The sequence below is a fragment of the Pleurodeles waltl genome, chromosome 9 (genome assembly GCF_031143425.1).
Source record: "Pleurodeles waltl isolate 20211129_DDA chromosome 9, aPleWal1.hap1.20221129, whole genome shotgun sequence".
Lineage (NCBI taxonomy): Eukaryota > Metazoa > Chordata > Amphibia > Caudata > Salamandridae > Pleurodeles > Pleurodeles waltl.
The window spans coordinates 234,036,169-234,048,074 of NC_090448.1; the positions used below are offsets into that span (position 1 = coordinate 234,036,169).

Below are 11,906 nucleotides of genomic sequence, written 5' to 3' on the forward strand. Positions count from 1 at the left end.
TTAGACTGGCTCACCTCCTTCCTCACCGACCGGACCCAAAGAGTCCGCCTTCCACCTTTCCACTCCACCGCTACCAAAATCATCTGCGGAGTCCCCCAAGGGTCCTCCCTCAGCCCCACACTCTTCAACATTTACATGATCCCCATAGCCAACATCCTCCGACCACACGGAATCACTATCCTCTCCTACGCAGACGACACCCAACTCATCCTCACCCGCAACTCCACCACCGCCAAAACCAACCTTCACGCTGCTCTCCTCGACACCGCCAACTGGATGACAACAAACCACCTCAAGCTTAACTCTGACAAAACCGAAATCATCATCATCATCTTCGGCCCCAACAAAACCATATGGGATGACTCCTGATGGCCCACCGCCCTAGGCTCCGCACCCACCCCCGCAAACCGCACACGCAACCTCGGCATCATCCTGGACCCTTCCCTCTCCATGACACAGCAAATCAATGCTCTAACCTCCTCCTGCTTCCACACACACTGCACACTCAAAAAATCCTTCAAATGGATTCCCCCAGAGACCAGGAAGACATTCACCCATGCACTCTTCAGCAGCAGACTAGACTACGGTAACGCCCTCTACGCCGGCACCACACTCAAACTCAAACTCCAGAGAATCCAGAACACAGCTGCACGCCTCATCCTTGGCCTCCCTCGCCATGAGCGAATCTCACCGCACCTCAAATCCCTTCACTGGCTCCCCATAGACAAGAGAATCACTTTCAAGATCCTCATCCACGCACACAAATCCCTCCACAACACCGGTCCAACCTACCTCAACAAAAGGGTGAACTTCCACATTCCCACCCGCAACCTCCGATCAGCCGACCTCGCACTAGCCACAGTCCCCCACATCCAACAAACCACCACAGGAGGCAAGGCCTCCTCGTACCTCGCCCCCACAACTTGGAACTCCCTCCCCGCCAACCTCCACAAAACCAAAGACCTCCTGCTCTTCAGAAAAAACCTCAAGACATGGCTGTTCGAACAATAACCACCCCTCCCCAGCTCCTTGAGACCCTCACGGGGGAGTAGCGCGCTCTATAAATATTTTTGATTGATTGATATATTTATTGAGCTCAGAAGCCTTAGAAAGGAAAGAATTATCTTTGAAGTTGTGGTGCACATCATAATATCATCAGATATGCCACAATGCTTTTAGTGGCTGCGCCATGCTTTACTTTATCCATGCATCTCTGAAGGTATGGTAGGGATGGACTACTTCAGTGCTACTGTTTCCCCCCTGTAAGTGGGAGTTTGGAAAGATAATTGCTTGTGTATAAAGGTTTTATTTGGAATGTCTGCTGTTATGCCACGCATCTAGTCCTAGTAGGGGAGGTAACTAATTCATTTAAAAAAAATGAAGAAAAACAGGAGGTGACTAAGCACATGAGTTTCCAGAGAAGTGGTGTCCTACATTCCATTCTGCGGAGTTCCTGTAAGAGATCACAATAGATAAAACAGTTATCAAACCAACAGTTTGGCTTTTTTCCACCAAGGCTGCTACAGAGTGCATGTTTGACTTCATGGAAAAACTATTTTGAATCATACCAGCAAGTAAAATTGAATAAATGAAATTAAAGGAATGTGCTTTCAATCCCAAGTCAGGTGAATGGGGAATGACATTTTTTGAACTTAGACATTTGAAAGAGAAAATTCTTAAACCTTTTGCCGAAAATGGTCTGTAGACTTGCATTTGATATGGTAGGACATTAGAAAAGAAGTGCCTTGCCAACCTCATATCGTCCTCTGCAGTATTGAATGCAAATTGATCCGCTCAGGTTTTTGTGAGTGGTAGGGCACAGATCTATATGTAGCTACAAATGCTCCTTTTTCCAAGCTGGTTTGTGAGGATGGCATAAAGATCCTGGTAGCTGCTGTCTTACAGAACCCAGTTCAGGGGCACACAAGTTACTGGGCCCAACCGAGGTGTTTTAGGCCTTTTACTCGTGATGTCCTGGGGCCCACCCTATTATGGATCCTGCTCACCTGGTTCAAGCGTCCTCTTCAACAACTGACTCTCAGCTGGGTAGCGTTGCTTGAGCGGTCAAGTCTCCCTCAGGGGAAGCACAGGTACAGATCAGTGAACACGACTCATAACTCGGCATACGGGCAGTGCAGCAATAAATCAACGTCCAGCCAGATACTTTTTGTATAAAAATAAGTATTTTTTTTCTAACTCTTCACATGCAATGGGAACAACATTCAAAAAGCAGTAACACAAACCCCTTGAACTCGAGGCTCTTGTAGTTGTCAGGTCACTCCCAAGTCCTTCCACTTCTAATGTAAAAGGTTCAGTGTTATTCCTCTTTCACTGATGCCTGCATCCAGGGAATGTAAACAAATAGGCCGTACTCAAGAGTTTCTCCCTCAGACATTGCAAGTTCCGTTTTTCGAGTCTGGGGGTTAGCAGTACCCATGGTGGTATGTCCCCTGGAGCCCCAAAGGTCCAGTTCTTGGGTTACCCGCTCCAGCTGCAAAGTAACCTGCTGCTGAGCAGAGCTGTCTTGTTCTGGATCGGCTGAGTTGAACTGCTCACGGTCACAGGTGCCGGCTCTTCTCCTTGAGCAACGCTACTTGCAGATTTCATATTGGTGAAGTGCTCTTGCTCCAGTGGTCACACGGTAAGTCTTTTCTCCCTTGTCGGAGGGTGGGAGGAGGTCTCCTTGCTCTTAAGGGGTTTCATTTTGGCAGTCCTTAAGATGCAGTTGAATCCCAGCTTGGTCACAACAGTTTCCAGGTCCCGGGTGAGGACTCGCACCTCTTGGCATCCGCATCCCCAGTGGCCCCTTCTGGCATAGGGGTCAGCCTTCACACTCTGGTAACACTAGCCTCACATGAATGGTCATGGTGGCCCGTCCTGGCATACGGGACACTTCAACACTTGAGCAATGTTTGATCGGTATGGGACAGAATCCTCCTACTGCCGGCTTTAATCCATGCAGTGGCGGGCCCATCTGGCATATGGGTCACCCAATTAGTTCGACATACGGGCAACGGCCCGATGGGTGCAGAGACGTGTTTCACCTGCCCCAATCTTTAGACAATCAGCAGTGGCCTCTCCTGGCTTATGGCGTTGCCAGTTAGTCGGCACATGGGCAACAGCCCAATCCATGCAGGGAGCTGGTTTCTCCCAACATGCTCCTCTAACTCAGTTCATGGAGGCCCATTCTGGCATACTGGGTTGTCAATGAAGTGCAACACACGGACTACGGCCCGAGCAATGCAGAACTGGATTCTCACACCAGGGCTCCCTTGTGAACTTTGCTCCCTCCAATGCTCTCCTCTTCCTCAGGGGCACACCGGTGGTGCTCCAGGGCAGTTGATTGTGGCTTCCTTGAGTGATGTCCACTCACCCAGCTGGGAGACTAGCAGAGTGAGCCCCTAGTCCTGGTCACAGGCAGAAATCTTGCAGACTTCACCTTCTCATGCAGCATGGCTGGCTGCTCAGCAGATGACAAGGTTTGAGGTCTCAGACACCCCTACTTATAGTTCTCCATACTCAAAATGTGATTTAGTGTCTACACCTTTGACATTTTATGTTGGGGTTTCGCTCCTCTGAAATGGTCATCTCTCCCCTTTCTTCTTCCTCCTGAAGGATGTCTGTCACAGCAGGCAGGGCTCCAAAGCTGATTAACCTACAACAAGATTCATGGGAGTGACCAAGGTTCTCACCTTGATATCAGCCACAGTGATATGTGCAACAAAGGTCATTACTGGGCCCTCAGCCCTCCCCATTGACTCCCTTATCAGCCTCATCTCCCTTTTCCTGAGATGGGTTCATGCCCCCTTCCTTGTGATATTTCACTGAAACAAAGAGCCCTTTAAAATGCACAGAGAGAGCCTGGCCCTCTCCTCACCCAGTGCTTGCCCCATCTAGTTTACGGGAATGCAGCAATACACAATTCTGTTTGAGGGGATTCCGCTACTCTTCATTTATTCAACAGGCAGGCCTTGGTTTCCCAAAATGGAACCCAAGCTCATCCATGTTATGTACTGGTGCAGGCACCCCTGCACTCAGGGCACATTCACAGCACCCTTGCTGTTTAGTACTGTTGTCCTTATGTATTATGCTACCATCAGCATTCCCACATGCAGCACACACACTGTCTGCGCACGCAGTTCAGTACTAATTTCTCTGTACTACACCAGAGTGTTATTTTAAAAGCACACCCTTCCAGCACACACACACTTACCTTGTGTGCACTGTACCACACTTCACCTTAGTTGTAGTGTATTCCTTGAAAGATCACATGCACTCAGCACGTTTATCAGACACGCACTTCCACATCAACCTGATGTAGGCCAGGGTGTGTTAAACACACAGCAGCTGAACTTTTAAAAAGGTGAATGAACCTGTAGGCCTCACTCCAATGGCAGGGTAAAAAGGTCTGGTCACTACTATTGATCACTACAAGGTATGCTGCTACCCCAGCACTTGTGCTGTTCAACTCATGGTGGAGGCAGTAGCCTTCTTCCACTATGAGGTTAGCACTTTGGGTGCCCCTCCGGTCCAACAAAACTGCAATCTGTGAGACAGGCCTATGCCATGGCACACACATGATCCGCATTCGCCTATGACAAGACAACACAGTTGGGCACTCAGGGCAGGGTTATGGGTCTCTCGCCGTGCAGGGGACTTTTCTGTCCCAACATCAAGCAAAGTCTTTGGTATGAAGGGGATATAATCTTGAGACTTAAGTCCGATGCTCTTCAAGTGCTGAGTATCATTTCATTAGCAGAATCTGCACTGTAGCAGTAAGAACGGAGGTGGAACTGTGAGCCAATTATGTGCAGGGTTTTGTGTTGAGGGAATAAGGTGTTGAGGTAGTCTGTTTTGTTTCAGCCTCTGAAAGCATAAATGAGTTATATTAAAGATGTACAAAAGTACATATTTTTCTCCTCCGAAAATACTACAAATATCAAGACGCATGCATAAAATTTAGCACACTTAATACAAAAGGCACTTCAAGGTATCTCAAGTAAAATGTGTATGTGTACCTTGCATTCAAAGATAATTTGAGCGACTGACAGACTGGTCTCCTGGAAGATATTTTCTAGTCGAATCAGTCCTATGCAGAAAAAGAACCTGGATGAAATTTTGAGCTGGTGAAATATCTGACATTTCGTGTAATATGCGGAATACAAAATAAAGCAAATTGTACAAGCGTTACATTTCGCACAGGCCTAATGTATTTTCTGATTGTATAGAAACAGATATGTCATTACCAGAGTGGTGGTCTTCAGACCGCCACACTCGTGGTGGTCAGGACCGCCGCTGCTGTGGCCATTGTGGTCAAACCGCCAGCACCGCCAGAATCCATGATTCCGGCATCCGGAGGGTGCTGGACATTGTAATCCACCAGGGCAGCGCTGCCCTGTAGATTACGACCTTGTCTGCCATGAAAAGGCTGGCGGAGATAAGGTGCAAGGGGCACCAGAAGGGCCCCTGCACTGCCCATGCATTTGCCCATGCATCAGCTAGGACGGCGGGCGGAAACCGAGGTTTCCGCCCACCAACCCAAAGGGAAACTCTTAACTCCGGCTGGGTGGTCGCCACAAAGGTGGCAGTCACCCTGTCTGGAGTTTGGCACACAGGCTTCCCTGTCCGCCAAACTGGAAATGAGACCCTCAAGGCAGTAAGTGGCAAATGTACAGAAAGGTGTGTCAAGAAACAGCCAGACCAATGTGATATCTCTGTGGGTGAATAAATATTTTTTACTGGAAGAAGAAATGTGTTTAGATGTGTGCAAGCAATTTTGTGTATGGATTTTTTTTTTTTTTCGATTACTGCAAATGTATGTATGTACAGTTGGATCAAGGTGACGTTTTAATATCCATGAATGGTTTTGACTTCAGGGTCATTTGAAAATGCTAAAATGTAACTTCTTAAAATTTCAGGTTTTTCCCATTCACCATCAGCTAATTACTTCCATCCGGTATCCGGAAGTCCAAAAAGCACTTCTCCGACCAAACTGTGGACTCGATAATACACATCTCATCAACTAGGATACTCTGAACTCCTTCAAAAAAGAACATGCACTTTGACAAAAACGTAGTGCCTCTGGAGTTACAAATCAACTAATTGTGAAGTGCTTGCAAAGGTGTAATATCCTGTATGCTGATTTGGGAGTTTAATTTTGACGTCCTGCAGAGATATTTTTTAAATGCAAAATACTCTATTTTTATTTGGTTGTTTTCGTTTGTGATGTTCAAAGGTTTTGATGCACTGCTGCCAAAGAAATCTGACCAATTGATGGACTTTTTGCCATGCTTTCTTTTTAGCTGCAACCCACTCCTGTGAGTAAGGATGTTCGGTATTTTTTCCTTGCTAGGGAATTAAAGCTCTCCTAGTGAAGCCATGTAAGCAGTGGTACTTCCCAAAGCAGATATGAGTATTCATCTGCCCAACCATTCGCCTCACGAAGATGACTTTTGTGTACAGATGAGCTTTTTAAATATTTGGCATTTTACTACGTTTAAAATGAATGTGTCATTGGTACACAGGTTGAGGGGGCAACATAAAATTCTGTATGACCAGAAGTTCATGCTAACCCGCTTTTGGTACCACTGGTGTTTATGCTGAATGGAGTGAGTTTGTGATAGCCACTGACGCTTCACTCCAGCATACTACTCATACACTGTCCATTTTTCACGTTGTGCTTAGTAATGTAACACATCTGTTTTAGCTGTTTTGGTTGAGTGCTAAACGGCTATGCCCCCCAAACAACTCCCTTTGACACTGCATAATATTTGTCTGAAGTGAACCGATATTCCAGTCGACCAGTATATATATAGACTTGCCATAAAAGGCCGTCCGTATGGCAGCATATCACTGCTCTTTCAGTGAGATTTTATGAAGTGGGAAATGTTTGACTTTTTCTCTATGCAACATCTCTGCGCCCCCTCACCCTCTCACACACATGCGCAAGCAATACCCTCTTCGATATTGACAGTGCATGCAACAGCACAGAAAAGCTGTCAGTAACTGCCAGTGGGCCAGGTCCACACCAACCCCTGCCTTTCGTAGACTCAGAGGCTCCATTGTTCAGGTGCACCATTGATAATCAGCAGGGACACGTTTTTAGGTCAATAGTACTATGAACTTTCGTCCCACTTGCATTAGACAGTTTGCCATTAGCTGCTTTCATGTTACTATTGATATGAGTTACCTTTAGACTGGTACACAAAGAAATGTTTGGGCCATAATTCCATGGTGTCGCTTCCAAAAGCATTTGAGCCTGCACGTTTGGCTTTCAAACAATATGCATGAATATAAACCCATTGGGCAGACATTGTGACTCGTCTTTACAAATGCATAATAGCTATTATGCTTAATAGGAATCCGACAGCATAACAATACTTCTTTTACTAGTGATATTTTCAGACTGTTAAAGATATAATGCAATTTTCTCCCTAAACGTCTCTCGGCAAGAAAAAAATAATTGAAAAGACTGTTAGCCAAAAGCAAATTTCATTTAGACCATCTGCAGACCAAAACAGAAGACATTCTACATCACTGTATATCATTAGAATGACGACTAAGAATTTTTGATTTGGGCAGCAATTTACAAATGTGAAGGACACTTCGAGGAGCTGCTTTAAACGTTGCCTTTGTTGACAAAAAACACAATCTCAGGAATTCACTGCACTGAAATGTTTTCTTCCCATGTATCAGCCTTGTAATGTGATTAAGATGAAAAATAGCAGTACGTTTATTTTGAACCATGCAGCAACTGTGAACTGTTGTTTTGTGAAATAGTATTCCTATGGAGCCTGCTTTGGTACTCATGTAGTCCATTTTTGTTCAGTAAGCTGGAACGTTTTATGGAGAACCTACAATTTTTTTTTACTATCTTTTGTGTGCATTTTTGTTTTCTTCTTTTAGTGTAAACATGTTTGCATATGGGCTGAATACTGTTTTGACCGATACATGTTTTCCTCTTTTAGTTGGAGTCGTGACTTGAACGCTCATTTTATAATAGGAATGGTATTTATGTTATTAAACTGTGCCCAAGGGATACTGCATTTTAGTTATTATAAACATTCATAGAAACGGACCTCGTCAAAATGTGAGCCTTTTGACAACCACTGTTTGACTGGTCATTGGATTGTGATTTCGCTTTGCTAACGCATTAGCCTGCCCATCAGTACAGCTCTGTTGCTACTGTACAGCCATAGAAGATACACATTATTTGAATGCAGAATTTCTTGCATCGTTGTGGAAAAAGCTCAATTTCACGTGTAAAAATATTCGACTTTAACAAATACAAATTTTTGCATCTCACTAAATACACAGCACTGTGAAGTGTCTAATTGTGTACTGAAGCAAGAACGCTAACTGATGAGTGCAAATAACATTTTTTTGCATGACCCATACTTTTTCAGGCCTACATTGTAACAAAGATGCAGGACTGTGGTAATCGTGCTTAACAATATGGTGAAAGCACATTATAAAAAACGTTGTCAATAACTGTTAAAGATGCACTATTTCAGACTATTTCGCCGTGTTTAATGCATTTTCTTTTGAAAGGGGTGCTTGATGTATGTGCCTTCGTGCCGGGTTAGGTAATATTTGGCAAAATGTATGTAAATATAATAAAGCTTATAAAGACCATTTGATAGAATTTGAGCGTGGCATAGTCTTCATTGATTGGATAAATGGTACTTAACCATGAGACCACTGTTGTTTAGTAACATGGTGGCTTAGATATCATTTGTAGGCCTCTCATTCAAAACTAACTGTTAAATCTCCACTAGACCACACATAGCCATCTCATTAATATGCACTTTCACTTTCAGAAGTACGCAGTGGCACTAACAAGGGTACAAGGATGGGGCACCAGTGATTTATGTCAAAGCTTATGACATTTTGTCTCATGTTTTTGTTAAGTGTGTATATATATATATATATGTTCGATGGCATGTGTAGCTGCAGATACACATGCTGTGCACTGTTCCTGCCATCTAGTGTGGGGCTCGGAGTGTTACAAGTTGTTTTTCTTCAAAGAAGTCTTTTCGAGTCACGGGACCGAGTGACTCCTCCCTTTCGGCTCCATTGCGCATGGGCGTCGACTCCATCTTAGATTGTTTTCTTTCCGCCATCGGGTTCGGACGTGTTCCTCTTCGCTCCGTAATTAGAATCGTGCAAACTTAAAAAAACATCGAAATCCGTTGGTATTGTTTCTGTTCGGGACCGGTTTAGTATAAACACATCGGCACCGACAATAAGACCGCTTCGGCGGCCCTTCGGGGCTTCCGCACTTAACCAAGGCCTGGTCGGCCCGACCACACCCGTCGTCGAAGACCCATGGACCGGACCCCCTTCCGTTTCTGTCGGATGTGTCAAGCCAAGTATCCTTATACAGACCAGCATCGGGTCTGTAACCTGTGTTTGTCACCCAAACACAGAGAGGATACTTGTGAGGCCTGCAAAGCTTTTCGATCCAAAAAGACCAAGAGATCGACGCGCAAGATGTTTGCAGATGGCGTCGAAGCTGACACAACACATCAACGTCGAGGAGGAAGAAATGAGAATTTCCATTCAGGGTTCGGACTCGGATGACTCCGACGGGGATCGGCCATCGACGGCGGTGCAAAAAGTGATTACACCTGCCCCGTCCCAGACCCAAAGTCAGATAAAGAAACAAAAGGCCTCGGGACGCCACTGCCGGAAGGCCATGGCTCAACCCACCAAAAAGGCGGTGACCAAATACCATCATCAGCACCTAAAAAGGCCAAAATATTGCGAAGACTTCCGACTCGGGTCGAGAAACCGGCACCGAAAAGAGTCGACATCGTCCCCACCTCATTTGCCCCAAATGTCACCAGTGGGTATACCAGTAGCACAGTCACCCACACACACTGGGATGGCGCAGGACGATGCGGACCCCTGGGATCTATACGACCCACCAGTTTCGGACAACAGTCCGGAGTGTTATCCTTCAAAACCTTCACCTCCAGAGGAGAGCACGTCTTACACACAGGTACTGGCCAGAGCAGCAACATTTCACAATGTTACAATGCATTCAGAACCAGTGGAGGATGACTTTCTGCTTAACACTCTGCCATCCACGCATGCTTCGTATCAAAGCCTGCCAATGTTACCGGGCATGCTTAAACATGCACAACAGGTTTTCCAAGAACCAGTAAAAGGAAGGGCCATCACGCCAAGGGTCGAGAAAAAATATAAACGGCCCCCGTCAGACCCTGTGTTTATTACACAAAAGCTCTCTCCGAACTCAGTTGTAGTGGGGGCTGCAAGAAAGCGGGCAAATTCTGTCGTCAGGGGATGCGCCACCTCCTGATAAAGAAAGCAGTAAGTTCGACGCAGCAGGGAAAAGAGTGGCATCACAAGCTGCCAATCAGTGGCATATCGCCAACTCACAAGCCCTCCTTGCCCGCTACGACAGAGCACATTGGGACGAGATGCAGGACATTATCCAACATCTACCAAAAGAGCATCAGAAACGTGCCCAACAGGTGGTGGAGGAGGGACAGGCCATCTCCAACAACCAGCTCCGCTCTGCACTGGACACTGCTGATACAGCTGCACGGACTGTCAATACAGCAGTTACCATTAGAAGGCATGCATGGCTACGAAGTTCTGGTTTTAAGCCAGAGATACAGCAGGCGGTATTGAATATGCCGTTCAATCAACACCAACTATTCGGGCCGGAGGTGGACACCGCAATAGAGCAAATGAAAAAAGACACGGACACGGCCAAAGCCATGGGCGCGCTCTATTCTTCTCAATACAGGGGAACATTTAGGAAACCACAGTTTAGGGGAGGGTTTAGACACCAACCCTCAGACCCATCCACATCCCAACTAAAACCCACTTACCAGAGAGGGGGGTTTCGTGGTTCCTACAGAGGACAGTTCCCAAGAGGAAGAGGAAAATTTCAGCCTGTCGAGCAAACTCCCAGTAGCACGCAGTGACTTCAATGTCAGACTCCCCAACACACATCACCAGTGGGGGTGAGATTAACAAAATACCACAACAATTGGGCACACATTACTACGGACACATGGGTTCTATCAATTATCCAACATGGTTACTGCATAGAGTTCACAAAATTCCCTCCAGATGTTCCCCCAAGAACGCACAAGATGTCAGTACAACACCTAGACCTATTACAAATAGAGGTCCAAGCACTACTAGCAAAACAAGCCATAGAATTAGTACCTTATCACCAGAAAGGAACAGGGGTTTACTCCCTATATTTCCTTATCCCAAAAAAGACAAAACGTTAAGGCCTATTCTAGATCACAGAACGTTGAATCTCTTCATCAAATCAGATTATTTCCACATGGTAACACTACAGGACGTAGTTCCCTTACTAAAACAAGGGGAATACATGGCAACACTGAATCTAAAGGATGCGTATTTTCATATACCCATTCATCCATCTCACAGGAAATACCTCAGGTTTGTAATACAAGGCAAACATTACCAATTCAAAGTGTTGCCCTTTGGAATAACAACAGCACCCAGGGTATTTACAAAATGCCTAGCTGTAGTAGCAGCTCATATAAGTAGACATCACATGCACGTATTCCCGTATCTAGACGATTGGCTAATAAAAGCCAACACTCAACACCAATGTCAAATGCACACGCAATATGTAATAGATACTCTACACAACCTAGGGTTTTCTATAAATTACCAAAAATCTAATTTGCAGCCATCCCAAATACAGCAATACTTGTGAGCCACACTCAACACACAAAAAGCAATTGCCACTCCAAGTCCACAAAGAGTTCAATCGTTTCAAAATATAAGGTCAAGCATACAACCAAATCAACAATGCACGGTCAGGTTTGTAATGAAACTACTAGGCATGATGTCCTCATGCATAGCTTTGTCCCAAACGCAAGACTACACAT

General features: G+C 45.5%; 1 protein-coding gene across 1 annotated transcript in view; it reads left to right on the forward strand.

The window, feature by feature from the left end:
- The window catches only part of NUP210 (nucleoporin 210), a 462,103-nt gene extending 453,459 nt beyond the window's left edge, over positions 1-8,644 (forward strand). The window contains exon 40 of the mRNA XM_069206618.1: positions 5,919-8,644. Within this exon, the coding sequence (XP_069062719.1) occupies positions 5,919-6,007 (89 nt within the window). The 3' untranslated portion in view covers positions 6,008-8,644. The remainder of the gene's footprint in view (positions 1-5,918) is intronic.
- The last annotated feature ends 3,262 nt before the right edge of the window (positions 8,645-11,906 follow it).